Here is a 27,431-nt window from a genome sequence, read left to right as displayed (position 1 = left end):
TTATGTTATATAATGCAAGTTCATCTGTAAGAAACATGGCATCAGTCATCTTGTATTCTTGAGTTTTCTTGTGTTAGGAGAATATTTGGTAATCTGCCAAATTTGGAGAGGTTTTAAAAGTTTTAATAGATGGTTTTATGTGCCCAAATAGTGCAGGAATATTTGCAGTATTTTTACCATATTACATAGTGGGATATATCTTAGACATCTTAGTAAAGGCTTACATATGAGTTAAGAATTTTTAAAAATATTATAATGAGAAATAAAAACACATTTAAATGTTCCTCTGTTTATCAGCTACTACTAGGAGTATGAGATATAATAGAATATAGTTTAAGTAAATTATTATAGACTTAGATGTTTCAAAACTACTTCCTTAAATATTTGTGCTTTTATTAGGATAAATTAATTTTGCAGAAGACCTCATTGTGGTATTTGCATACTTGTATATAATGTATTTTGATCAAACTCTCCCTCTGTGTTTCTAACATCTATGGAAAATGAATGTTATTTATTCCATTCTCCAGCCTGAGAAACTGAGGCCTACAGAGATGAAATGACTTACCCAAGGCCTTACCCATTAGGCATTTGAAAATGCATTTGAAAATTCCTTCTGATTTCAATCTCCAAACTCCTTGAGGATGGATAAAACTGAGTTTTCTTTTATTATTATTATTACCTTTAAGTAGTTGAACAAAGAATTCAATTCAAGAAAATATTTCATGAATACAGTGCATCTTGATCAGTGTCATCCCTTTCATCATTCTTCCCATCCCTACCAATCTCACTTCTTCCCTCAATTTTTTTTTTTTTTTTTTGCCAGACATGGGGCTTGAACTCTGGGTCTGGGTGCTCTCCCTCAGCTCTTCAGCTCAAGGCTACAGCTCTACCATTTGAGCCACAGTGCCACTTCCAGATTTTTCTGCTAATGTGGTGCTGAGGAATTGAACCCAGGGCCTTATACATGCAAGGCAAGCGCTCTACCACCTTCCCAGCCCTCAGTTTTCTTAATTTTGTATGTTATACATTGAATTTTATGATGGCATTCTCTTCTCTTCCTCTTTAGTCATCTCCCTATCTCACCTGGATTTCACCCCCTCCCCCTTTTTAGTGCCTGATTCCTGGTGTTTATTTTGTTGGACTGTGACTTAGCCTTTTTAAGGAATTAGCACTGTTTGAAATCTCCTGATTCTACCATGATTTGGTTGATATACTTAGGAATACTTGAATACCATCCCAAACATCAAACTTTTATCACTCTAAGCTTGACTAACTTCACTTAGCATGGTTTTCCTGGTTCTTCCATTTCTTTGCAAATGATGCAATATCTTTCTTTCTACTGCATGAATAAAAATTCCATTGTATGTGTAAAATCATATTTTATTGATGCATTCATCCATTAAAGAGCATCTGGGCTGATTCGATGCCTTGGCTATTGTGAATAGTTCTACAATGAACATGGTTATACTTGTGGCTTTTCTATATCCTACTTTGTAACGTTTTAGGTAAATGGCTAAGAGTGAAATTGCTGGATCATAGGGTAGTTTTATGTTTCGTTTTTTTGTATTTTCACATTTCCATCAACAGGGCACTAAGATTCCTTTTTTGTACACCCGTGCTAGCATTTGTTGTAGTTTGTATTCTTGACGATGACCATTCTAACTGGAGTGAGGTAGAATCTCAGTGTTGTTTTGATTTACATATCCTTTATGGCCAGAGATGTTGAGCTTTTTAAAAATTTTTATCTTAAGTAGTTGTGCCGAAGGGTTTCATGTCAACATATCCATTTATGAGTATAATGAATCTTGATCAGTGTCACTTGGCATAATTCTTCCCTATCTCTACCAACCCCACCAATCCCCTCAAGTTTCCTAGTTCTGTTTCGCATATACACATTGAATATTATGACTGCATTCCTTTCCTCTCTTCATTCATCTACCTCTCAATACCACAAGTTCCACCTTCTTTGTATTCATTTTGCTAAAATGTAAATTCAGGGGCTGGGAAGATGGCTCAGTGGGAGGGTGCTTGCCTTGTTTGCATGAGGCCCTGGGTTCGATTCCTCAGTACCACATAAGCAGAAAAAGCCAGAAGTGGCACTGTGGCTCAAGTGATAGAGCGCCACCCTTGAGCTGAAGAACTGAGGGAAAGCGCCCAGGCCCAGAGTTAAGGCCCAACAACCAACCAAAAAAAAAACGTAAATTCAGTGGAGTTATACCATTGGACTCCTCCCCTGCAGGTACCATACTTTGGTTGATATGCATATGACCCTGTATATGATTACATAAATATTCATAATTTAGATCTAAAGCCCATATATGAGACAAACACGAACTCTTTTGTCTCTCTGAACTTACTGCACTTAACATTATTTTCTCCAGGTCCATCCATTTCCCCGAAAATAAAACACTGATTTCTCCTGATGGATAAGTAAAATTCCATTGTGTGTGTGTGTGTGTGTGTGTGTGTGTGTGTGTGTGTGTGTGTGTGTGTGTGTGTATGTATGTCTCTGTATAATTTTCTTTTAACCATTTGTCTACTCAGGAACATCTGGGCTGTTTCCATACCTTGGCTCTGGTAAACAGTGCAGCAGTGAACATGGTTGTGCAAGAGTCTTTACTGTATCCTGACTTGTGATTGTCTAGATAAATGCTCAAGAGTAGGATTATAGGGTAGTAACTGAGTTTTTATTCTTTATCTTATTTTTTATTTCTAGTAGCTTTTTCTTTCCCAACCTTAATTTCCTTGCTTCATATAAGTGCTGAATTAATTGGATTAGATTCTAAAGGAGAGTTCAAGCAACCCTTAACCAAGCAATCCCTGGATTCCTGTGCAGAGTCAGACATCCATTGGGAAAATAACCAAAGCTCTGAGAGTCTCTCCATCAGAATGCACTCAGGCATCACTTCTTAGTTTGAAGGACATCTAGGTAATCAAGTTAATTCTGAGATATTAAGGCCCTGTGATTCATCTTAAAGGAGTTTATAAGAAATTGTTCCTTTCTTGTAATTGATTTAAAGATCCTCATAATGAAAACCCAGCGTGTCTTCCTCCCTTCCCAAGACTCCTTGTCAGGCCTTGTGAGGCCTGTCTAGAAACAACCAGAGAAAAGGAGGAATCAGTTCTACTGCTCTCAAGTGGCTCAGTAATTCAGCACTTTCATTCATCCTTTGTGTTATAGACTCAGTGTTTACACTCCTTGGTCATTCAAAACTTCAGGAAGCATCTTCCTCTAATTGCAAAGTTTACTCAGAGGCAGAGGAAGAACTCACATCTTGATCTCTTCTGCATGGCAGGGAGCAGAACAAGCCCTCTGTCACTATACGTTTTCTGTGTATCTTAACTCTGCTGGCTAGAATATGAGCACCCTTATCCTGCTAAGAGATGGAAGGATGGAGCCACCTTCTCCTGAGCTGTGGCTGCTAACTTTGAGTATGTCATAGCGTTCTTTCATAAGATGTCATCATACTAAGACTGAAAAAGAGAATATTCCAAAAGCCATACTTCTCCCCCTCCATACCCAGAAGGACATTGGACTCATTTGAGAAGGAGAATAATGCTATGGCTCTCCCCTTACGTGTGACAGATAAAGATTAAAAATGACTCTTATAGATGATAGGTTCTGGTGTCTCACCCTGGAACTCTAGCTATCCAGGAGTCTGAGATCTAAGGATCAAGGTTCAAAGCCAGCCCAGAAAGTGCATGAGAATCTTTTCTCCAGTTAAGCAGCAAAAAGAAGAGGAACTATAGCTCAGTGCTAAAGAGCCAGCCTTGAGCAAAAAGTTAAGAGACAGCACTAGGCCCTAAATTCAAGCCTACTAGCATAAAAGAATTTAAAACCTCATTCCTAGAAAACACTCCCATGTTTGGTTAAATTTGGTTTTGGTAATGATATAGTTCATTTACTTCAAATCAATAAATAATAGCTCAATACAGATATTTAAAACTATATAAAATGTCAATCTTTTTTCATAAATACTTGCTTAAAACATATTACTTTTTAGATCCTCCTAAGGAAATTAGTCAACATTCATTTAAAGTCTGGCAAATATACTTGCATTTCATATGTTGGTACTACATGAGTATAGTGGTAAATATATATTTAATTTTCTATAGTTATGCATTACACTTGTACATTTGCCAAATGTGAATGTAAAACAGCTTAAAATTGTTGTAACTTTAAGTTCACTTTTGTATTTTGTATCAATTTTTTGAGACAGGGTCTCATTATATAGTCTAGGTTGTTTTAGAACTTACTATGTAGCCCCAGCCTTTAACTCAAAGTCTTCCTGCTTCAGCATTCTTAGGGCTGAGATTAGAGGTGTGTGCCACCACACACACTTTCTGGTCTTTGATTTGTGAAATTAGTTGAAAATATGAGCTAGTTTCATAATTTTTTATTTAAAATTTCTATTTATGTTTAAAATTTATACCACGTATGTTAAAAATAAGTCTTGGAAGGTTAACAACAAATTATGAATAATGGCTGGTGCCCATGGCTCACACCTGTAATCTACCTACTCAAGAGGCTGAGATCTGAGGATTAGGGTTCAAAGCCAGCCCAGGCAGAAAAGTCTGGGAACTCTTATCTCCAATAAATCACCAGAAAACTAGAAGTGGTGCTGTGGCTCAAGTGGTAGAGCACTAGCCTTGACCTGAGAAGCTGAGGGACAGTTCCCAGGCCCAGAGTTCAAGCCCCATGACTAACCAAAAAAACTTACAAATAATGGTTTCAAAATATTAGTAAATAATCCTGAAATAAACAAGACCAAAATTAAAATAATCAAATATTTAGTCAGAACTGACCAAGATTTTATGTTAGAGTCGTCATTCTTTTATTTTAAATGACATAGATATATTACTTAGAATGTAATATATTCACTCTCTTTTCACACGTATTCCTACATTTCATGTCTGCCATTTCCTTGGATGTTGCTCTGTGTATCAATCTCTGAATTTTTGCATTCTTACCAGGTAAGCATAGGCCCTAATCGATTCTATACTGTGAAGACAGTTGTGAGGACCATTATTTATAGCTCAGAAGGCTGTTGTTAGGAAAGTAAATTTTGTTTTTCCAGTTAGTGTTGATTATCTTTATAGCATGTATGATAAAAAATGACCCTTTGATTTGTCTACATTCTGCTAAACTAAATTCTATCTTTGGATCAAGATATCTATACTAAGGATTATACATAATAAACTCAGTTTGGCACTGTGAATAATCTGTATTTGTTGTGTGTGAAGATATTCTCAAGTAGCTAATGTGTGTCATCTCCTGTGGTATTACCTCAATGATGAAAGAACATGCTTTTATCTTAGTGTGTGAAATATCCATGCCCTTAGTGCTATTGGAGATCATATGGTCCTACTCTCCTAAACGTTGGCAATCTAGTGGCAATTCAGTTGTTTTTACCAGTAGTAGCCAATTCAGGTGTCATACAAAACTTTGTACACATCACTCCTTTTTTCTATACTGCTTCCAAAAACATAGTATAGACATTCCTGAGTCTACCATTTATGATGCTTGATACAGACATTCCTGAGACTACCATTTATGATGCTTGGTACGTACAGTCAGGCTTTGATCTAGCTCTCAGATCATGTCTCCTATCCACTATTGTAGATCATATTTGTTATTCTACTTAGCTCTCCATTTTTCCTTTAAAGACAGTTGAAGGGGCTGGGAATGTGGCTCAGTGGTAGAGCGCTTGCCTTGCATGCATGAGGCCCTGGGTTCGATTCCTCAGCACCACATAAGCAAAAAAGCCGGAAGTGACGCTGTGGTTCAAGTGGTAGAGTGCCAGCCTTGAGCTGAAGAGCTGAGGGACAGCACCCAGACCCAGAGTTCAGGCCCCACGACCGGACCCCCCCCTAAAGAAAAAAGACAGTTGAAGACCTGCTTTCCCATGAAGTGTTTGTGTAAGCCATGCCCAAACAGTGATTCATACCTTCTTTCATGCATTAGCATATGGTAACTTTGGACTCTATCTTTTTAAATTACATTTTTATTATATTTAGTTGTATAAGGAAATTAATATTCAGCAAATCACTTTATCAATACAATGTATCCTTATCTATCTATCTATGTATGCCTATATATATAACTAGACTGGGATTATTGAGAGCCAAGAATACTTATTATTACATATATAACTTGTCCCTAGTTCTTAATCTTTTACATAATGAATTCTCCATAAGAGAAGAACTGATAGACATGTCATTCATTCATTCATGTATTGAACTACTCAAATGTTTTTGAATATCTTATCTGTGCCAAGCAAAATGCTAAGACCTGGAAAATAAAGAACAAATGTCTATGTTGGAATTGAACTATACAACCTGGTGGGGAGAGAGATCAGGAGGGAAAAAAATGGGAGAAAATATGGAGAGAGTGACACTGTTCAAAAAGAAATGTTCTCAAAACCTGACTTATGTGACCGCTCAGTATGTCATCTTTACAATAAAAATAAAAGTTACAAAATAATTGAAAACGAACAAATGGGAATAATCCCTGTTCTTAGAATTGACACTTTCTCTATTATTATCTAACTTTCTTTCTTTCTTTCTTTCTTTCTTTCTTTCTTTCTTTCTTTCTTTTTTTTCTTTCTTTCCTTCTTTCTTTTGGTTTGTTGTGGGGCTTGAACTTAGGGCCTGAGTGCTTTCCCTGAGCCTTTTTGTGCTCAAGGCTAGCACTCAAACACTTGAGCCACTTCCAGTATTTGAATGGTTGGTTAATTGGCAATAGGAGTCTTACAGGGACTTTTCTGCTCAGGCTGGCTTTGAACCACAATCCTCAGATCTCATCCTCCTAAGTAGCTAGGATTACAGGCGTTGAGCCACTGGCACCCAGCTTCTTCATTTCATTTTACGTACATAGACTTAAAAGGTTCTGGGGCCTGTAATCCTACCTGCTCAGGAAGCTGAGATCTGAGAATCACGGTTCAAAGCCAGCCCCAGCAGGAGAATCCTGATATCTTTTAACGCTCATAAACTACTCAGAAAAAGCTGGAAGTGGTGGCACTGTGACTAAGTGGCAGAGTACTAGGCTAGCCTTGAGAGAGAGAAAAAACATAAACAAAAAAACCCGTCAAGGACAGCCCCAGGCCCTGAGCTCAAGCCCAAGACCGATGTGCGCGCACGCACGCGCGCACACACACACACACACACACACACACACCACACACACACATACATACATGCATATGCACAGGCACACACACATAAAGAGTATATAAGTGTTTCCCTTTATCTAACTTATTACCAAAAATATGATGAACACAGTTTATAATTCTGAGAAACATTTAGTTTACTCATTTGACTTTGCCTTTTAACTATTCACTTTAGACAGAAAAAGTATATTTAAAAAAAGAAGTATCACAAAAAATTGTTTTTCTTTATTCTTTGCAAGTGTTTCTTCAGAGGATAGTAAAGTTTGTGATGTCATTGAGGACATCATGCATTCCTAGTTAGATTAGGTCTGGTTAGGAACTTACTCCAAAGCTGGCTGAGAATATATAATTATATATGGGATTACTATGACCTTTTCTGTATTCCATGTTTTGATTAGCTGGCTATTCTACTCATATCTCCATTTACAGACAAATTGTGAAAGACTTGAATGGCAAGTCAGAAATATATGGAATATTGAAAAGGTCAGTGTGATTTAGCCCATAACCACAGAATTTAAAATATATGACACGTCATTATGAACCTTAATTCCCACAACAAGGGCTGTGGTAAAGATGGGAAATTATTCCAATTAAAATATTCTTGTGCCATACTAAGGGCTGAGATGGCAAAGCTCTAATGCCCTCTTGACTTCATCTGTGTGATAACTTAATAAGTTAGGGAAAATGTAATTGAATTAAACAAGGCAAAAACAGAGGTAACAAGCCCTTTTGATTTGAGAGTTCATCTTAAAGGGAATAATGTAATGACTTTCCTAAAAGTGCTGTTATGCATGAGTAAGACAGATACAGTTACAAAACTAATTGAATAGCCACCCAATGCTCTCGTTTTATCTACAGCATAGCTGTCAGTCAGATGGGAACTCCATTTATTTCCATGGAAATGAAGGCAGCGAGTTCAATTTTGCCACCACCCGGGATGTAGATCTTTCTACAGAGGATATTCAAGAGCAATGGTCAGAAGAATTTGAGAGCCAGCCTACAGGGTAAGTAATTATTACCACCCATGCCCTGTATATCACTTACATTTATTCCACTATATATATTTTAAATGCATATTGCTAAATAGGAAATGCATGCTAATCCAGCATTAATGACTCTTAACCTATGGCAAGCAAAAAAGAGAATACTTACCTCAAAATTAAGTAGCCAAATACTTTTTTTTTTTTTAATTTTATTTTATTTTATTTGAGAACATACTGTACAGAGGGGTTACAATTACATGGGCAGGATAATGCATACATTTCTTACCAAGCATTGCAGCCTCCTCCTTTGTTTACCCTTCACCTCCCTTCCCAGCCTCCCCCCTCCCTCCCACCCAATCATACCCCCCCCTCCCCCCCCCCACCGACATTGTAAAGCTGGTTTTGACATGACATTTTGTACTTCTCATTGTTGCAACAGGTCCACCTGAATCCTTAAACGACTTGTTTGTCCCCATTTCCTCCACATGTTATACTGACGTCAAATATAGTGAAAGCGGGGGTTACACTGTGGGGGAGGGACATACAAAGCAACAAAGAAATAATCTTATAAATGCGTTAGAAACACATGCATGAAAGAAACAAAAACATTAAAATACATATTTGAGGTTTCGTTTTCCTAACATCACATTATCTGACTTTTTCCGCTTGACTCATACCTATACTAGATATTGCAAATAAGGGAAACCATGGGACCTATGTTTCTTTGGGCCTGGCTTACTTCACTTAATATAATTTTTTCCAAGCCTTTCCATTTCCTAACAAATGGGGAAATGTCATTCTTTCTGATGGAGGCATAGAATTCCATTGTGTATATATACCACATCTTCTTGATCCATTCATCTACTGAGGGGCATCTGGGTTGGTTCCATGTCTTAGCTATGGTAAATAATGCTGCAATAAACATAGTTGTGCTGGTAGCTTTAGTGTGGCCTTGTTTGTGATCATTTGGGTAAATGCCCAAAAGTGGGATTGCTGGGTCGTTGGGGAGCTCTATGTGGAGTCTTTTGAGGAACCTCCATACTGCTTTCCAAAGTGGTTGAACAAGTTTACATTCCCACCAACAATGAAGTAAGGTTCCTTTCTGTCCACATCCCCTCCAGCATCTGTTGTTGTTAGAGTTCTTGATTTTTGCTGTTCTAACTGGAGTGAGGTGATATCTCAATGTTGTTTTGATTTGCATTTCTTTTATGGCTAGGGATGTTGAACATTTCTTCATGTGTCTATTTAGCCAAATACTTTTATGCATATTAAAATTTGTATTTACAATTATCTTCCAACTTCATTTTGCATCTCCATCTTAGTTTATGTAATTTTTTTCCAATGGGAAAGTTTCTTCCAAGTTTATAAAATAGGAAATCTTGCTACTATTATACTGAGATTTTCAGTTATTTTCCTGGAATCAGCTTCATAGATGCTACTACCTGTTTTTCATTGGAATGTGATTTTGATCCCTATACATTGTTCAGAGGCTAAAATTTACCCTAGAGAGATTTATAAAGGAGGCTTAAAAATGCAAATTACATATGAGTAAGACAGATACAGCTACAAACCGTTGTACTGAAACACATTGTACAAAACACATTGTGATGAAATTGAAGTAGTAAAGGAGATCCGAGACAGTAAGGATAGCTTGGTGATTAGTGTTACCTGGCCTGTTTGTGATATGTGCCTTCCCCTGGGTCCAAAGGTTCCCTTAAGATAACTACTGATTGAGCAGCTCTTTCAGTAGTTCAAGTTGAATAAACAAAAACCAAAAAGATAGATTCAGAAATCAGAATCTTAAATGTACTGTGCGTTGGAAGGAAATTCCAGAAATACCCCATTCTCCCCTGGCTTTTCCTTTTGCAAATAAATTCACATAATTAGAATAAGTCCTTATTTTCAAGTGTATATATTTTCTAACAATGTGTTGAGATGAATGACATTAACATAAAGTGAAATCCCATAATGGATGGAAAAGAGCTGTGATTTCACTGTTAGTGGTAAGGAACTTTCCCAGAACACAATTTTGAGGGGGCAGTCATGTCATTCTGATTTCAAATTAAATAAGGACTGATTGAACTACCATGTGCCTGATGACAAGAAAGCCAATATTGCCCTCTTGGGAATCCTGCTTCTTGCCATTGCCCAAGAACTTCAGTCAGATCAAGTAAGAGGGAAATCTGCCAAGCAATCTGAGCTACCACTGCCTCTGTGACTTTGCTGCCACACTAGGGTCTTTCTCACTAAATAATGTATTTCTATTGCTGCTGACTAGGCCTGCTTCTCTTGCATTGGAGGGAGTAGCTCATGTTCAGCCCTGGATGTACAAATTAAACAACCAAATTTCTTCTATTAAACCCTTTGTTACATCACCAAGGACTGCTTATTAAAGAATAAAAGAAATTGCTTTAGTCCATCTAGCACTCTACTAGTTATATTTATGTAGACTAGGTATAGAACGCCATGAAATTCAAGTGCTATGTCTCAAGCCTGTAATGCTAGCTACTTAAGAGGCAAAGACTGGGAGACAGACGAAACTTTGAAACCAGCCTAAGCATATAACAAATTTCCTGAAACTCCAGCTCAAATGATGTCTGAATACAGTAGCTCATGCACATCATTCCACCAACATGGAGATATTTAAATAGGACTATAGTCCAGGTCAATCTGAGCATCAAGTGAGACTCTTATCTTAAGAATAATCATCACACACACACACACACACACACACACACACACATAAAAGTGGAGTGGCTCAAGCCATCATGCACCTGTACAACAATACTGCCAAAAGTACGGAAAACTCACGAATTAATCTTAGAAAGGTTGTAGACTAGAACAATCGAATGTGTTAAAAATCAATATAGTAGTTCAGATACAAAGGTGAATATATAGACACATATATTCCAATACTTTCATATATTCTGATATATCCCAGTAATATATACATGTTTCCATACAGATATAATTCAGTTTCAATAAGCATGTATAAGTAATGTATATTCTAAGTAAAGTTCAGACATTCTGTTTGCACAGAGCACTCATAATATAAAACAACTTTGGATCATAGCTAAATCTGTATTCTCCATAACAAACAAAAAGAACTAAAAGTATTTATGCCTGAAAAATAAAAGAGCTAAAGAGAGGACACACAGAAACACCAGAGGCCAGTCCCTCATTCAGTGACTGAGGTGCTTCAAGCACTCCCATGAGATATCCCTTAGGACCAAAGACTTGGTCAGGATTTTGATCACAGTAAAGAAGCTGGTATTCACCATGGCATAGCCAGCAGGTTCCTTTTCCAATAATTCATGAGAATGTGTGTGACAAAATCACCTGTGGCACTCTTCACTGCCATATGGTTAAGCAAGCATACCTTAGGTTTATTTGTGTCTTTTTCTCCTCAGTTGTCAGACCACACTTCCAGAATTCCCTCACTGGGTCTCTCACTGGCAGCCCAGTTATGAGGTTGGCACTAAGTTAAAAAGGTGTGAATGGATCATGAGAGGACCAAGACTTGACTGTTTAGCGTGATGATAACAATGCTACTTTAATTTGAGTGAACACCAATGGCTTTGTAATTCTAGATACTCAGGAGACCGAGATCAAAGGACCACAGTTTGAAGCCAGCTCAAGCAGAAAAGTCCTTGAGACTCTTATCTGCAATTAACCAGTAAAAACCAAGAAGTGGATATGTGGCTCAAGTGGTAGAGCAACAGCCTTGAGCAAAAACACCAGACAAAAGTATATGGCCCTAAGTTCAAGCTCCAGTAGCAACACACACACACACACACACACACACACACACACACACACACACACACACACACACACACACACACACACACACACACACACACACACACACACACACACACACACACACACACACACACACACACACACACACACACACACACACACCCTGGGGCTTGAATTCAGGGCCTATACGCTAACTCTGAGTAGTTTTGTTCAAAGAAAATGCTTTGCTAAAAGTATTTTTTACTTAAAATAAGAGCTGATAAAGAAAATAGTTTAGGACTTGGGCAATGAAATGTTTTCTGTGTTCTATTTCTTTGCTAAGTTTATAGAATATTTGTTTCATTTTTTCCTCATTTACCACCATCCACACAAACAATTTATCATTATAAGCTTACCTGCTAGAATGTAAACTATTTATAGCAAGTCCTTCCTGTGTCAAGAGGGACTAATTAAGTTGACTTGAATTCTACAGCTTTGATGACAGGTTTATTATTTCTAAAAAAATTTTAATTATCACTGTGACTATCATACTCTCCTACCATTTCACTATGTGTTGAAAAAATATAGTTAGCTATCTACTATATTAGGAAAGAATATTCTATCCTAGTAATACTTTCAAGGTACCTCTGGTAAATAGAAAGGAAGAAAGAAAACCACTAAGTGATTATGGCTTTATTTTGGAAACTCCTTTCCCAGCTAGTCATGTTTTCCTCTTATTTGAGTCAACATATGATCTCAGATCACAGGAATGCAGGAGCCACTTGCCTTTCCCATCACTCAGCTGTTCCAAATCCAACATTGACTGGATATTTTTTAGGTCATAATTTAAAGGATATTTTTCTTTTTCCTAAAGAAGACATATCTGTTACTCCAGCTGAAATAGATACACTGATAATTTGTGTGAGCCTTACTGAACTTTATAGACATATAATTTCATTAGCAACAATTGTATCTCACCTAGCTGAAGCTGGGGCTTTGCAGAATGCATTGTATAAGATGGAATTCATATACTTGGTTTATATCCCTGCAAATCTTGTTTTTACTCAAGTTTCAACAAAAGAAGTTGAAATTCAAAAGGAACTAATATACCAAAGATAACAAAAGAAGAAACAAATCACTGAAGACATATAGGGGAGGGTCTTTACCTATGGGAAAATTCCTTATTAAATATCAGAGACTATTTTCCAAAATAGAGACCTTAGGAACCTAAGGAAATCTGTCAGCCTCAGAAAATGTGTTTGAGATTTATATGTGTGTGTATTTGCATATACACACATATATATATGAATTTGATAAATACAGGACCTTCCAGCTAGGCTTTATGCTATATTTTAGTCCATACCTAAAGTTGCTAGTTTTAGGTGGTTTAATATATCCTGAAGAATTTTATAAAACACATTTTCATACATCATATAAAATGTTTCATCATCCTTAGTACCTGTGATTCCAACATTAGGAGAGGGAAGTCTGATTACTGTATTATGCCTCTATGCTTAGTATTTATATTCTTCATGTATTTAACAACCTGTAATGAGATCATTTAAATTTTTATTCTGAATCGCAATATGAACTGAATATCTTTCATTTTCATTCTTCTTTTCTTCAGAAATTATTTGCTTGTCTCAAAGTAGACATGTAACTTAAAAGCCAAAAGTCCCTCTCCCACTAATCCCCTCTCCTTACCACTCTATGTTGGCATATATTCTTTAGGAAGTTTTCTGTTAAAATTAAAGTCAGGCAAGGGTGACTCATGCCTGTAATCCCAGCTGCTCAGGAGGCTGAGATCTGAGGACCTCTGTTCAAAGTCAGCCAAGGTAGAAAAGTCTATGACACTCTTATCTCCTCCAATTCACCAGCAGAAAATCAGAAGTAGCACTGTGGCTCAAAGTGGTAGAGTGCTAGCCTTGAGCAAAAAGAGTTCAAGGACAGTGCCCAGGCCCTAAGTTCAAGCCCCAACCAACAACACTAACAATAACAACAAAAACCCTACCACCAGAACCATGTTTTATATGTCATACCTCAAATCAGTCTTTTTAAAATAACGTATTATGAATGTCTCTTTTAGCCAATAAATACATTGTTCCTTATTTCAAAATGACTATGTACCAGTTTATCTACCAGTTTATCTATCCAAATCTCTTTTGCTAGACAAAGAATATTATAACAAGCATTCTTGCATAGAAATTTCTGAAACATAGAAGGGAAATAAGAGGTCTAGATATATGTGGGCTTTTGCTAAATTTCCCTTCAAAGAATGTATACTTCTTAAAAGTATTAAAATGTAAACTGATTAAAACATGATCTTCCCCTCAAAGCTGAATAAGATCCTATTCCAACACAGCTGATAGATAGGACCATCAGCTCTCCAGCTAAAACCTGTTCCAGATTATTTTACCTTACTAGAATATTGTTCTTTTTATGACACACAGAAAAAATAGCAAGTCTTATTTTAAAGATATAAATTAAATATTATTGTGACTTTGCTGTCTCTAGAGAACAAGATTGCCTTAAGGCTTTGTATTGATTAGAAAACTTTTTTTCTATGCTCTAGCATCACCTTGCTCTACTTCTGATAAATAATAGATACCAGTATATTTATAATAGATAAGATGTTGGCTTTTACTTTATAATTAGTCATAAAAGAGTAACTATAAATTGCTGTGTAGTGAAGAGCTTTACTCCTTAGGTGGACATACCTTTGGATACAATTTTCACCAAACTGTGCCTCCTTGGGGAAAATATAATCTAAACCCAAAAGCAGCCCTTTTCCTGAAGGAAGCTGTCACCATGCCATACAAGATACTGCTAAAACTATGAAACACACATTGTTATAGTTTTGCTTTGTGTAATTTTTTTATTAAGAAACAATCAGGGACGGTATCATATCATTTTTCAACTATAACACAATGATGTGAGCACAGAGGTGGTGATTCTGAAGTCCAGGAGGGGAAAGATGCCCCTTGAAGGCTTGCAGGAACTGATTGGAGCTCTGGGATCTGCTTAAGGATATTTTACCAACTTTGTTTGTTCCAGTGTTTATACAAATGTATAGAATGAGAGTGTGCTATCATAGCCTCCCACTGAATTTTTAATAAAGGGTAACTTATTCAAAACAATAGGACTTTTATAAAAGGTATAATTTGCAAAAAGAATGATTTCTCCCTGCTTGTTTGAAGAAAAAATAAGCTTTTCATTCCACTCTATATATTTGTGTTTCTAAAAATATTAACTTCATTTTTGTTATCTTACAACACTTTTACCAAGAAGTAATATAGACTAATACAAAATAAAACTGGATATGTTGCACTTACTATAAAGATTGAATGTACATGTGTAGACTGAAACATATTTCACAAAGCTGTGTGAGAGAGGTGGTGAAACCAACTCATTTAGATTGGTCTAGAAAAGTTATTTATTTACAACAAATAATTAAGAGAAAGTCACCAGTAATTGCATTTCTCGTTTTAATGGAAGGCTTTCTCAGCCTCTGACACCCCTATCTTTTTAAATTTAGTTTTCACTGTAAAGTCCTCTAAATCAGATAGATGTCTAAAAAGAGTCATCATCTGCATTATTTATAGCCTGAGCTTGCTTTGTGGATCAGTAGGCTGAGTGGTTTAATTGGGATAAATGGGGCAAGTAAAAGACCAATGAAACCATTGTGAAATTTTCATGTATGTATCAAGAGAGACTCCTGGTTAATTTATAAGTGAGCATTTACCATAAAGAGCTATTTTTAAAAATTATTACTTGTGCTTCTTGAATGATTGGCATAATCTGTTAAAAATACATGAATATGTTCACACACAAAAGCATTTCCTAAAATTTTGGACCCAAATCTGGTATAAACTTAAGTAGTTTAGAATATCGTCCTGGCACTGCACCGGCCTTAGAATCCTGCATGCTAAGATAAAGGCAAACTGGGAGGCAGGAGATGTCAACACTAGAGTCTAATAGGCAATTGACCTCAAAAGCCACTGTTTCAGTGTGTCCTACTTTTCTCCACTTATAGATAAAATACTGTGTGAATAACAAGATCACAAAGAAATTCTAAGGAGAAATAAAAAATTTAAATATCAAGTACATACATTAGTTAAAAATTTTAAAGTACTAAATTGATATTTCAAAATAGTAAGCATGTCGAACATAAAAATGTCAACTTATGCATTTAAATGCATGTAATTGTACATAATATTTTGTTATTGTTGCCACTGTTATTTGAGATTGGGTCTCTGTTTATCCCAGGCTTTCCTGGAACTCAATCCTCCTGCCTAAGCCTTCAAATGTGGGGATGATAGGCATGCACCACCATCCCCAATTATAGTGTGTGAAAGGTGGATACTACTTATTCCCTGAATATTCTTTGCTTTAAAAAAACATAGTGAAGCAAATCAGCTATACATGATGAACTTTGTAAGAGGAGCTAAAATAGCTTGTTCTTTTAAAGTAGATTGGTTAGACATTTTACATAAAATATCCATAGTTTTATACTTACTTGTTGATTTCCAGCAATCTGCCTGCCTCATGAAATCTAATGAAACTAATGTTTCATCCATAAAGAGATAGATATAAATTTTGGATGAGGAAAATTACACTAATAACAATTAAATTTTCTTATAGGGAAAACATTCTCCACACCTTAGAAGAACTACTAATATTCAGAATCTAATAATTGTTTGCTTTTATAATGAAGGCACCAAGGACACAAAGTATATAATTTGAGTGTTTAAAGACAAGAAGAAAAGTTAACTAGCCTATGTTTAAAAGTTGATTATTTAACAATTTAAAAATGAAATTCTGATCCTGTATTAGGCTGATCCTCATCTAGGCTGATGTAACACATGTGTAATCCTAGATATTTGGGAAGCTAAGAAAGTGAGAATGAAGGTTCTGGTCCAGCCTAAGCGGAAAAGTTTTCAAGACCCCTTCTCCATCCGTATTTGGGTACATTGATGGGCACCTGTCATCTTAAGTTACACAGGAGGCTGAAGTATGAAGTACCACATGGTCATGGTGCCAGGCCAGCCCAAGCATAGAAGTCCATGAGACTTTATCTCCATAGGAAGGAACCTGAACACCATGGCTATACTACTTGTAATCCCAGAGAATACCAGAAGCCTAAAAGTAGGCACATCATGGTTCAGGCATGCTTAGGAGAGAAAGGAGACTATCCTAAAAATTACGAGTGAAAAGTAGGGCTGGACATGTGGCTCAGTAGTATCACACTAGCTGAGCAAGCACAGGCTATGAGTTCAAATCTCTAGTCACTAGTCTAACAAAACACAAAGCCCTTAATTTTTAAACCCCTGATCCTGTCAAAAAAGAAAGAAAAGAAGGAAGGAAGGAAGCAAGGAAGGAAGGAAGGAAGGAAGGAAGGAAGAAAGAAAGAAAGAAAGAAAGAAAGAAAGAAAGAAAGAAAGAAAGAAAGAAAGAAAGAAAGAAAGAGAAAGAAAGAAAGAAAGAAAGAAAGAAAGAAAGGAAGGAAAGAAAGAAGAAAGGAAGGAAGGAAGGAAGGAAGCAAGGAAGGAAGGAAAGGAAGGAAGAAAGAAAGGAAGAAAGAAAAAGGAAAAAGAAATCCTGCTCCAAAAAAGGAAGCTTACTGATCTGAAAGATGATACAGTCCTTGAATTTGTTATAGTAAAACTCCTGCTGACACAATTCAATGAGATCCTAAAAGGAACTAATTAGTGTATTTCTTCTAATTCTCTTAATTGTTGATGTACTAGACTGCTGAAAATTTGAAGCTGTGACAAAAGGCTGTCTGAGACTCCTCTACAAACCCATGGAAATATGGGATAAAGTGTAATTTGATTAATTACAATTGGATAAAGATCATTCTCTTTAATTCATCATCCTAAAATAGGAGAAGAAAATAAGCAGCTGTCAAAAATAAAGGGAAACTGAAAATCTGAATGAGAGGGTTCTCGTCAAAAACTTTAAGATAGCTCAAAGTTTATCAGACCCAGATATAATCTAAGATTAAAAGCTAGGGCTTAGATTCCCACACAAATTACATGAAAGATGATACTGGATCTGATACTCCTGTATAAAATGCCCTCCAAAAAGAACAGATTATCTCATTGATTCAAGGGGAAAAAAAGCCTCCCCTGACAATGGAAACAAAACAAATATAAGTGTTATATTTATTCCACCTTCTTGGTGGAAAAATTATACGCTGATAAATTAATATAAAAATAAACACAGGGCATGACTCCAGCAACTTATATTTGTAAACCTCGGTACTTAGGAAACTGTGACCTTGAAGCATGATTCAAGACCAGCCCAGGCAGGCAAATCTTTAGACTTTTTTTTTCATTTCAAAGGTTGTACAAAGGAGTTACAATTTATAATGTGTCCATTCAAGTGTCCAGTGCTTCTTGATCAGAGTTATCTTTTTCATTATTTTCCCCTATCCCATCTGCCTTGTAACCCTCACCCCCAACTCCCTTCATGTATCCCACTTCCTTTATCATATATGTACCTAGAATATCCTGACTGTACTAGTCCCTGCGACTCTTACATGTCCAGTTAACCAGCAGAAATACCAGACTTCAGGTATGGCTCAAGTGATAGAGTACCAGCCATGAGCAAGCAAGCTGAGTTAAGAGCACACAGTCCCAAGTTCAAGTTCTGGTACTAGTACAAAAATGAAATAAAAATAAACATTAGACCAGGAATGCTCAAGGTTCTCACAAACACAACTGAAATATTTCCGTGTGTGCTTAGAGCCAAGGCTGACAGGGAAGCTAAAGGGCAGGTGGTCATACAGTGTTTGGATCTACATGGACAAATATTTTAGTGAAAATATATGGGGCAGATGTGTCCAGAGCTGTCCATGGCTTTAAGATGGAAGAGGTTTTGAGGTTGAAGCTGAGCAGCCACATTGTCATCAGGAGATAAGAAACAGGAAGACTGTAATAGAAAGATTAATGCATCAATCTAAGGGCAGGAACAGCATGTGCCCAAGGCAGAGGGGCTGCTTTTTTTGCTGGCCAAGGGTATGAATTGCCTCACTTAAGAAGGCAATGATAGGACTAGAGAAAGCCAAGGAAAGTGAAGTTGGGATCCAGGCAGGACACTGGATTAGGTTTCACACACTGTCTACATCTAGAATCCTTTGGTGTCTCCATTGTTCAACAGAATGTATTGAGCTTCCCCAGGTACTGGCTAGATGTAAGAACATAAAGAAAACACTTGTCTCATGAGTTGACATGTCGATAATATGATATGTTATAGGAAAGGCGTATAAAGAAGTACAGCAAAGCCAGGCGCCAGTGGCTCATGCCTGTAATCCTCGATAGGAGGCTGAGATCAGAGGATCATTGTTCAAAGCCAGCCTAGGCAGGAAAGTCTGTAAGACTCTTAGCTTCAATAAACCACAAGAAAATGGGAAGTGATGCTGTCACAGAAGTGGTAGAGCGCTAGCCTTGAGCTGAAGAGCTGAGTGACAGCACAGAGGCCCAGATATGAAGCTCCATGATTGACAAAAAAAAAAAAAAAAAAGTACAGCTATGTCCAAAGAGAAGTGACATCACAAAAGAATCTAAGTCTGAGATTGAGAGGTGGGGCTGTTTAGAGGTAGCTGGGAAATCTGACAAAGCTTTAAAAGCTTTATAGAAGGGCATATATATATATATATATATATATACATTTTTTATTGTGAAAATACCGTAGAGAGAGGTTATAATCACATGGGCAAGGAAATGAGCACATTTCTTATCAAACATTGTTGCCTCCTCCTTTGTTTCCCCTTCCGATCCCTTCCCATCAGCCCACTCCCACCCCACCAAAATTGTAAAGTTCATTTTCGACCTAACATCTTGTACATCTCATTGTTGCAATGGGTCCACCTGTGTCCCTATCTAAACGATTTGTTTTTACCCTTCCCCTCCACAAATTATACCAACATCAAATACAGTGAAAACAGGGGCTATACAGTGGGGATGGTCATACAAAGCAACAAAGAAATCATCTTATAAATATGTTAGAAACAATAGCAAGAAGGAAAAAGAACATTTGAATCCTTATCTTGGGGTTCATTTCACTTAACATCAACTTATCTGACCTTTTCTACTTGTCTCAGACATATACTAGTTATTGCAAATAAAGGAAACCATGGAACTTATGTTTCTTCGGGCCTGGCTTACTTCACTTAATATAATTTTTTCCAAGTCTTTCCATTTCCTAACAAATGGGACAATGCCATTCTTTCTGATGGAGGCATAGAATTCTGTTGCGTATATATACCACATTTTCTTTTTTTTTTCTTTTTCTTTATTGTGAAAATACCATACAGGGGTTACAATTACATGGGCAAGGTAATGAGTACATTTCTTATCAAGCATTGTTGCCTCCTCCTTTGTTTCTCCTTCCCATCCCTTCCCATCTTCCCCTTCCTCCCTTTCCCCCCTCCCACTCCCCCCTACCAAAGTTGTAAAGTTCATTTTTCGATGTAACGACTTGTACATCTCATTGTGCAATGGGTCCACTTGTATCCCTATTTAAACAATTTGTATTTTCCCTTCCCCTCCACAAATTATACCAACATCAAATACAGTGAAAACAGGGGTTATACCGTGGGGGAGGGACATACAAAGCAACAAAGAAATCATCTTATAAATATGTTAGAAACAATTGCAAGAAAGAAAAAAACATTTGAATCCTTATCTTGGGTTCATTTCACTTAACGTCGACTTATCTGACCATTTATGCTTGTCTCAGATATATACTAGTTATTGCGAATGAGGGAAACCATGGGACCTATGTTTCTTTGGGCCTGGCTTACTTCACTTAACATAATTTTTTCCAAGTCTTTACATTTCCTAACATATGGGGCAATGTTATTCTTTTTGATGGAGGCATAGAATTCCATTGTGTATATATACCACATTTTCCTAATCCATTCATCTACTGAGGGGCATCTGGGTTGGTTGCATATCTTAGCTATGGTAAATAATGCTGCAATAAACATAGTTGTGCTGGTAGCTTTAGTATGGTCTTGTTTGTGATCATTTGGGTAAATGCCCAAAAGTGGGATTGCTGGGTCATAGGGGAGCTCTATGTGGAGTCTTTTGAGGAACCTTCATACTACTTTCCAAACTTGTTCAGCCTTTTATTTTATAACTATTTTTGTATGTAAAACATGATAGCAGATATTGTTAGTATACTGTCTTCTCTAGTTCAGTTTCCTTAATCAAATTTGATTCCTCAGCTCAGCTGTAAGACTGCCTCAGTCTAGTGCACAACTTGAGATAGTGTTGATGAGACTTGTCCAGCTACAGAAGAACCATAACTGTGGAAGAAATATGTTTAGAGTTTGTTCATTGCTTACATTAGTACAGACTACCATATCTTTATCTCAGAATTATTAATGAAAAGTAAATGTTCTTTTTTAGAAAACAAATAAATCTTTGACTTAATATTCTAAACACTTAGTGATTCTGATTTTTTTTTAAGATGGGATGTCTTCGGAGCTGTCATTGGCTCAGAATGTGGAACTATAGAATCGGGTTTATCAATGATCTTCCTCAAGGATGGAGAGAGAAAATTATGCACTCCCTACATGGACACTACTGGCTATGGAAACTTGCGGTTTTACTTCGTCATGGGTAGGTACATTTTGAATGTTGGTTGGCTCTATGGTATATTCGAGGCCAGTGCCTATGCCCAAGAATGGAAGAATGTTTATGTTCTGCCATATAAAATGAAAATTCATGGAATTCGAGCTCCCCGACAAAACAAATGCCCGTGGTGTTCATGGCCTCAGTCTAGCTCTGTTGGAATGCCATGAAGAGCAAAATCTATAGTACCTTCCTTCCACTTCTTCCTCTGTGATCATAGCTGAAAAGACAAAGGAGGGAAACTAAGAGTAAAGTGAGTCCTTTGTCCACAGCCTATAATCTCACCAGTCATCAATGTAATTCATTGCCTGATTGCCTAATTCTTCTGCCATAGGAACTTAGAAACAGGTTTATAATTCTTCATATTGTATAATATGTTTTCAAATACATAAAGAAAAGCAATACTCCCAAGGAATATTTTTCTTGAACAGATAAAGTTGGAAAAATAGCCAGAGATAACTTAGAGGCTTGAAGTGTGTGTCTCCCCACCCCTGCAATTTATCTGCTAGCAAACAAGAGCCAAAGTGACATATTATTTCACTGATGTCATGTCAGAAGTGTGAGTGGGTGTCACATGCTGTCTTTGTTGAGTGGAAAAGCACAAGCAACATCTGGAAGTGAAACAGGAAAGAAACATGGTCTACCTTTGAACTTAGCAGCAGAAGTGTCAGTTTAGCAGGACAAACAGTTCTCCAGAATCTAGGCTTCAATAGCAACTGTTTCTACCTCATATTTCTCACTTCACTTTCTTGCAGTCATGTAGCTCATGGTTGCTTGGTATACCAAGACTGTCATGCCCTCAAGCATTTTGCCTGTGCAGTGCTAACTCGCAGTAACTATCTGTTTGATAACAGAGAAGCCATAAATGTGAAATAAGGTGGTTTCATATTTAAGGATGTTCTCACCTTAACTGTGAGATAGTTTGTGTATTTAAAGGTCCAAAGTTCATTTCCTTTAAATAATTTAATATTCAAATGGTCTCTTGTTTCATAAAAAGTGATTCCTAGCAGATTTGATGCAAACAAGGTTATGATAAACATTGAATATACCAATCTAGCTTGTTTTATTCCTTTTTTAAAAAAACATTTTCCACATAATATATTTGAATTCATGATTTTGTTCATGGTAAATCCACCCAGATGATTGTGTTCAGTTAAGATTAAGTCATCTATGTATTAGTTGCCTATATGTGAGATTCCTTGTATGTACAATATGTATATACTCACATTTGAAATGTCATGTTTAATTATTTCTGTAACAAAGCATATTACTAACCAATGAACTAAAATAGTATTGGCTGTTCAGAAAAGTGTAATTTGAATGAACCCAAAGAAGTACATTATCCTAAATGAATGCATCTTCATTCAATTAAAATAAGGAATGCCTATTGAATGGAGAATATGAGCTAGGATATATGTAGATTATAATTGGGGAGAATAATTCTATCTAAAATCATAGGGCTGCTTAGTTTGGTTAACTCATTTAAAGCATTCCAAATAGTAAGTAACAATAGAGTATATCTGTTGTTATTGATTTTCTTTAGACAAAACCTTTGTCTATGTACAAAGGAGAAGGCAATGTGTTACCATGGAGCACAATGTTATGACAGTGCAGAGAAGGCTGTGAGCAATTACAGTGGAAGAAGTGATGTTGAACTCAGCCCCAAAGGCTGGACATGATTTATAGTTAAAGGAAGAAGAGAATTTCAGGATAAGCTGTTCTGTAAAAAGGGCACAAAAACAATAATGTTTGAGATGTTGGGGCTGGATAAGTAAATAGAACCATGTAAGATGAAGGCAAAAAACTGTATTAAAGCCAGAGTAGTGATTTCCTTCAATCCCATAAGATTGGTTTTCTTTCTCTTCATAATATGAAAGTATTATGTTTAGTTTACTAGTTATGTAATGTCACCTGGGTTTGAGTAAAACAATGCTGGCAGGAGTATGAAGGAAACTGAAACAAACATAAAGGACATAATACTTGTTAGGGCAGGTTGTCACATTTCGCCAAAAAAGAAGGAAAAGGAAAAAGAAGGGAGAGAAAATAACTTAGCTAAACTTGTATTATGAATAAACAATAATTTTTCATTTCTATATTTTTCCTGAAGTGTATTTTATCTGGAAATCCTTAGTGAGGAAGCTTTTGCACTAGTCTAAGCAACAGAAAAATCAAAGTTAGTGATAGGTGTACGTAGAAGAATGAATAGGCACTGATGTAAACAGAGGTGCAGAAGTATCATTTGATGCTGGAGGGGAATGGGAGAGGGTAATCCATGTGGAATGACAGGGAGGCTATCTGTAGAGAATGCCTCAGAGAAGAAAGGGCAAGTAGGATATAGGGGTTGAGAGACTACCAACAACTTTTGAGAAGCTATTTCCCAGTATTTAACATCTGGAAAGTTAAAGTAAATGGAATTAATAGGAAAGAAGTCACCAAAATAGGACTGCTTGCTTAAGATTTTAATCAGTATAGATAAGAAAACAGGTGAGGGCAGAAAAGAAAGGGATGGGATAGGATGGGATGGGTCAGGATGGAGACACAAAGCTGATGCTAAGTCAGGGTAAGACAGGCTATGACTGAATCTATAGAAAAGTTTAGAACTTATCTTGGTGGGGAGAGCAATATGGTAAAAGACTTAAGATTTGTTATGAATACTTTGTCACCTAGAAAAATCAGGGGTTAATTGATAATTGTTAGTGGTTAATTGTTCATCACAACCATATTATACTCCTTCCCTCTCAAGCTCTATCTGTTCAATATCCATTTCAACATACCCAACTTCTCTATCATTTTTGGGAAACTTTCCACTTCGAAGATTCAGTTAAATGTCTATTTCTTGTATTCATGCACTCACTTGTTCAACCTAAGTTTATTGAGGGCCACTCTGTCTTTTAAGCCCGGACATAGAAAAATACAAAAATATAAAATAACTTATCAGGCATCATTCATTCTATTATTTAGTTACTATTCCTCCAACAAGTATTTATTGAACATCTAGTATGTTTCTCAGTTGTGTGGTTTATACTTTAATCTCTTTTCTCTGAGTTTTTACTGCAGTTATTGCAGCACAACACAATTTCCTATAATTATCGTGCTTACAGGTAAGTAGTCCCAATTATCAGTGGAGAGATCTGTTTCAAGATCATCTCTTGGATATGTCTGAAACTATATAGTAATTGTATAATAACTATACTCTAGTAATTATATAGTAACTCTACTCTTATGTGTATATATGTATGTATGCTTTATTTTTCTATACATAGAGATAAATGAGGTTGATTTATAAATTAGATACAGTATGAAATTAATACAATTATAATATATAATAAACTGCAGAAGGTATGTGAATGTAGTCTCTCTTTCCAAAGAGTTTAAATAAGTAATATTTTCAGGTTGTGTTTGCCATGGGTAACAAACCATGGAAAGCAAACCGAATAAGGAAAACAACTATATTTTAATCTTGTTTTTCTCATTTAATCACAAGACTTTTTAGGTCAAAATGCATTTCCCCTTCTAGCCCAATCTCCCAAAAATAGTAAAACAAAATTCCTTATAGAAATAAATCTTTTTAAAAGCTTCTTAAAACAGTATTCAAAATACTTTTTTTTTTAATTTAATTTTATTTTTTTGTGAACATACTGTACAGAGGGGTTACAATTACATGGGCAGGATAATGCGTACATTTCTTATCAAGCATTGCAGCCTCCTCCTTTGTTTACCCTTCACATCCCTTCCCTACTTCCCCCCTACCCCTCCACCACCCAATCCTCCTCCCTCCCTCCCCTCCCCTGCGCCAACATTGTAAAGCTCGTTTTCGACATGACCTTGTACTTATTGTTGCAACAGGTCCACCTGTATCCTTAAACGACTTATTTTAGTATTTAAAATACTTTAAAGCTGTCCATCCACCTAGCTTCTACTTAATTTTTTAAAATTTAATTTTATTATCAAGGTGATGCACAGAGGGGTTACACAGGGGAGTGAGTACATTACTTGTCAAATTTGCTACCTCCTCCCTCATTTTTCTCCCACTTTCCCTTCCCCTAATCCCCCTCCCCAAGTTGTGCAGTTCATTTGTGACGTACTATCTTATGAGTATCGCTGTTGCATTGGCTCACCCTTTCAAATATTTTTATACTTTAATTGTTGTCAAGATACCCCATACGTCAACCTTTCCACAGTGCAGAAAAGGCTACAAAGCCAAGCAAGAATCTGTCGCTTACTGCAGAAGCTGCTGTCACTAAAACTTCACAGCACTGATAAATTGCCCCCAAAAGGATCTTTCAGATAAAGTCTGTCACCACTTGAACATCTTGCTTCTTTTTGGACTTTCTTCTTCTGTCATTTTGGGATGGGAAAAACTCCCACATGTGTTTCTGTTCTGTCTGAGAAGCAGACACAGTTCACAGACTGTTCTTAGGAGAACAGAGAAAAACGGATTCAGGGAACAAGTTAATGACAATATAGTGAATTGATAGTTCAGGTCCTATGGCTTTGGGTGTTGTGCACTACACCCTGCTGCCTATGACTTTTCACTTTCTTGGTTCTTTCTTTCTTAACACAATAAAAATTGATTTCCAACAAAGAAATTTTGGTTTTTGTGTGGAACTTCCCTCACGGAAACTATCAATTACTAGTTGTAAATGATAACTTCACCAACTGTATTAATTAGACTGAATTATGTAATGAGATACTGAAAAGTATAAATGTCAAAAAAAACAGGATTTTCTTTAAGGTTGTTAACCTTGAATGATAAACACCAGTTAGAGTGATATTGTTACCATATCTGGATTTTCTATTCTCAGTTCAGATTACTTAATCCAGTGAATACTAATTACATACCAATTTATATATGCCTAACATTATACCATGGCAGATGTCAGAGCTTTACAAATACCATCTTCCTTACTGAGTAATGTGATAGGCTTAAAATCAAGCAGAACAACATTAGATATTGACTTAACTTTGAGTCTGTTATGTAACTTTCTTAGCCACAGTTTTACTGAGCAAAATGATATCTATTAATATGAAATGAGAAAAATAATACTACTCTTTAATTTACCAGATTGTGGCATTTAGTAAATACTCAATAAAAGTGTCAAAATTACTTTAATGCTATTAATATACCATCCATCTTTCCGCAAAGAAACCTTGGTCCACATAGTGCCATTTACAGCATCAATTATTTATGAAACTGAAAAGCTACAAATTTCCTTGGGAATGAAAAATGTTATTGTGAAGATGTTCTCCAAAATATCTGAAATATAAATATAGTGCATCGTTATGTCGAAAAAGGAACTTTACAACTTTGGCCTGGGGGGGAGAGTAGGGGGGGTGAGGAGAGGGGGAGAGATGGGAAGGGATGTGAAGGGGAAACAAAGGAGGAGGCAACAATGCTTGATGATAAGAAATGTACTTATTATCTTGCCCATGTAATTGTAACCCCTCTGTATGGTATTTTCACAATAAAAAAGATACAAATAAATAAATATAGTGCAAAAATGAACTGGAATATTCAACTTATTCAAACAACTTTTCCACCAAATGTGGAAGCTAATTTCCCACAGCTCCATCCTGTACTACTGATCTAGGAACATAGCAACATATTGAGAATATAGCTTAGCTAGATGCTATGTCAGCAATTTCACTTCCAGAATCCTCCAGTATTAAGCTATTTGATTAGAATATTAAATATTGCTATGCTTAGGAAGGTGCACTAAGGATGTTATATAAATAATACAGCCTGCCATTCCAGATGGGCGTTGCAGTTGACTTTAATGGAATCACTAAATTCAACTGTGCAGGTCTCAGATTCACATAATTTGTTTAATGACCCCAGAAGTGAGATCCTGAAGCTCATGCTATAAACCTAGAAGATGCTTATGGACAAATTC

At 36.4% G+C, this 27,431-nt stretch overlaps 1 protein-coding gene across 2 annotated transcripts in view; it reads left to right on the top strand.

Moving 5' to 3' along the window:
• Positions 1–27,431, top strand: part of Reln (reelin) — a 452,156-nt gene that overhangs the window by 264,011 nt on the left and 160,714 nt on the right. For both annotated transcript variants that reach the window (XM_042684785.1, XM_042684786.1), the window contains exons 11-12: positions 8,028–8,173; positions 21,374–21,525. In XM_042684785.1, coding sequence (XP_042540719.1) covers positions 8,028–8,173; positions 21,374–21,525 — 298 coding nt within the window. The remainder of the gene's footprint in view (positions 1–8,027; positions 8,174–21,373; positions 21,526–27,431) is intronic.

The sequence above is a fragment of the Dipodomys spectabilis genome, unplaced genomic scaffold (assembly GCF_019054845.1).
Source record: "Dipodomys spectabilis isolate Male_0828 unplaced genomic scaffold, ASM1905484v1 ptg000089l, whole genome shotgun sequence".
In the NCBI taxonomy this organism is placed as follows: Eukaryota; Metazoa; Chordata; class Mammalia; order Rodentia; family Heteromyidae; genus Dipodomys; species Dipodomys spectabilis.
This window is presented reverse-complemented; position numbering and strand designations above follow the sequence as displayed.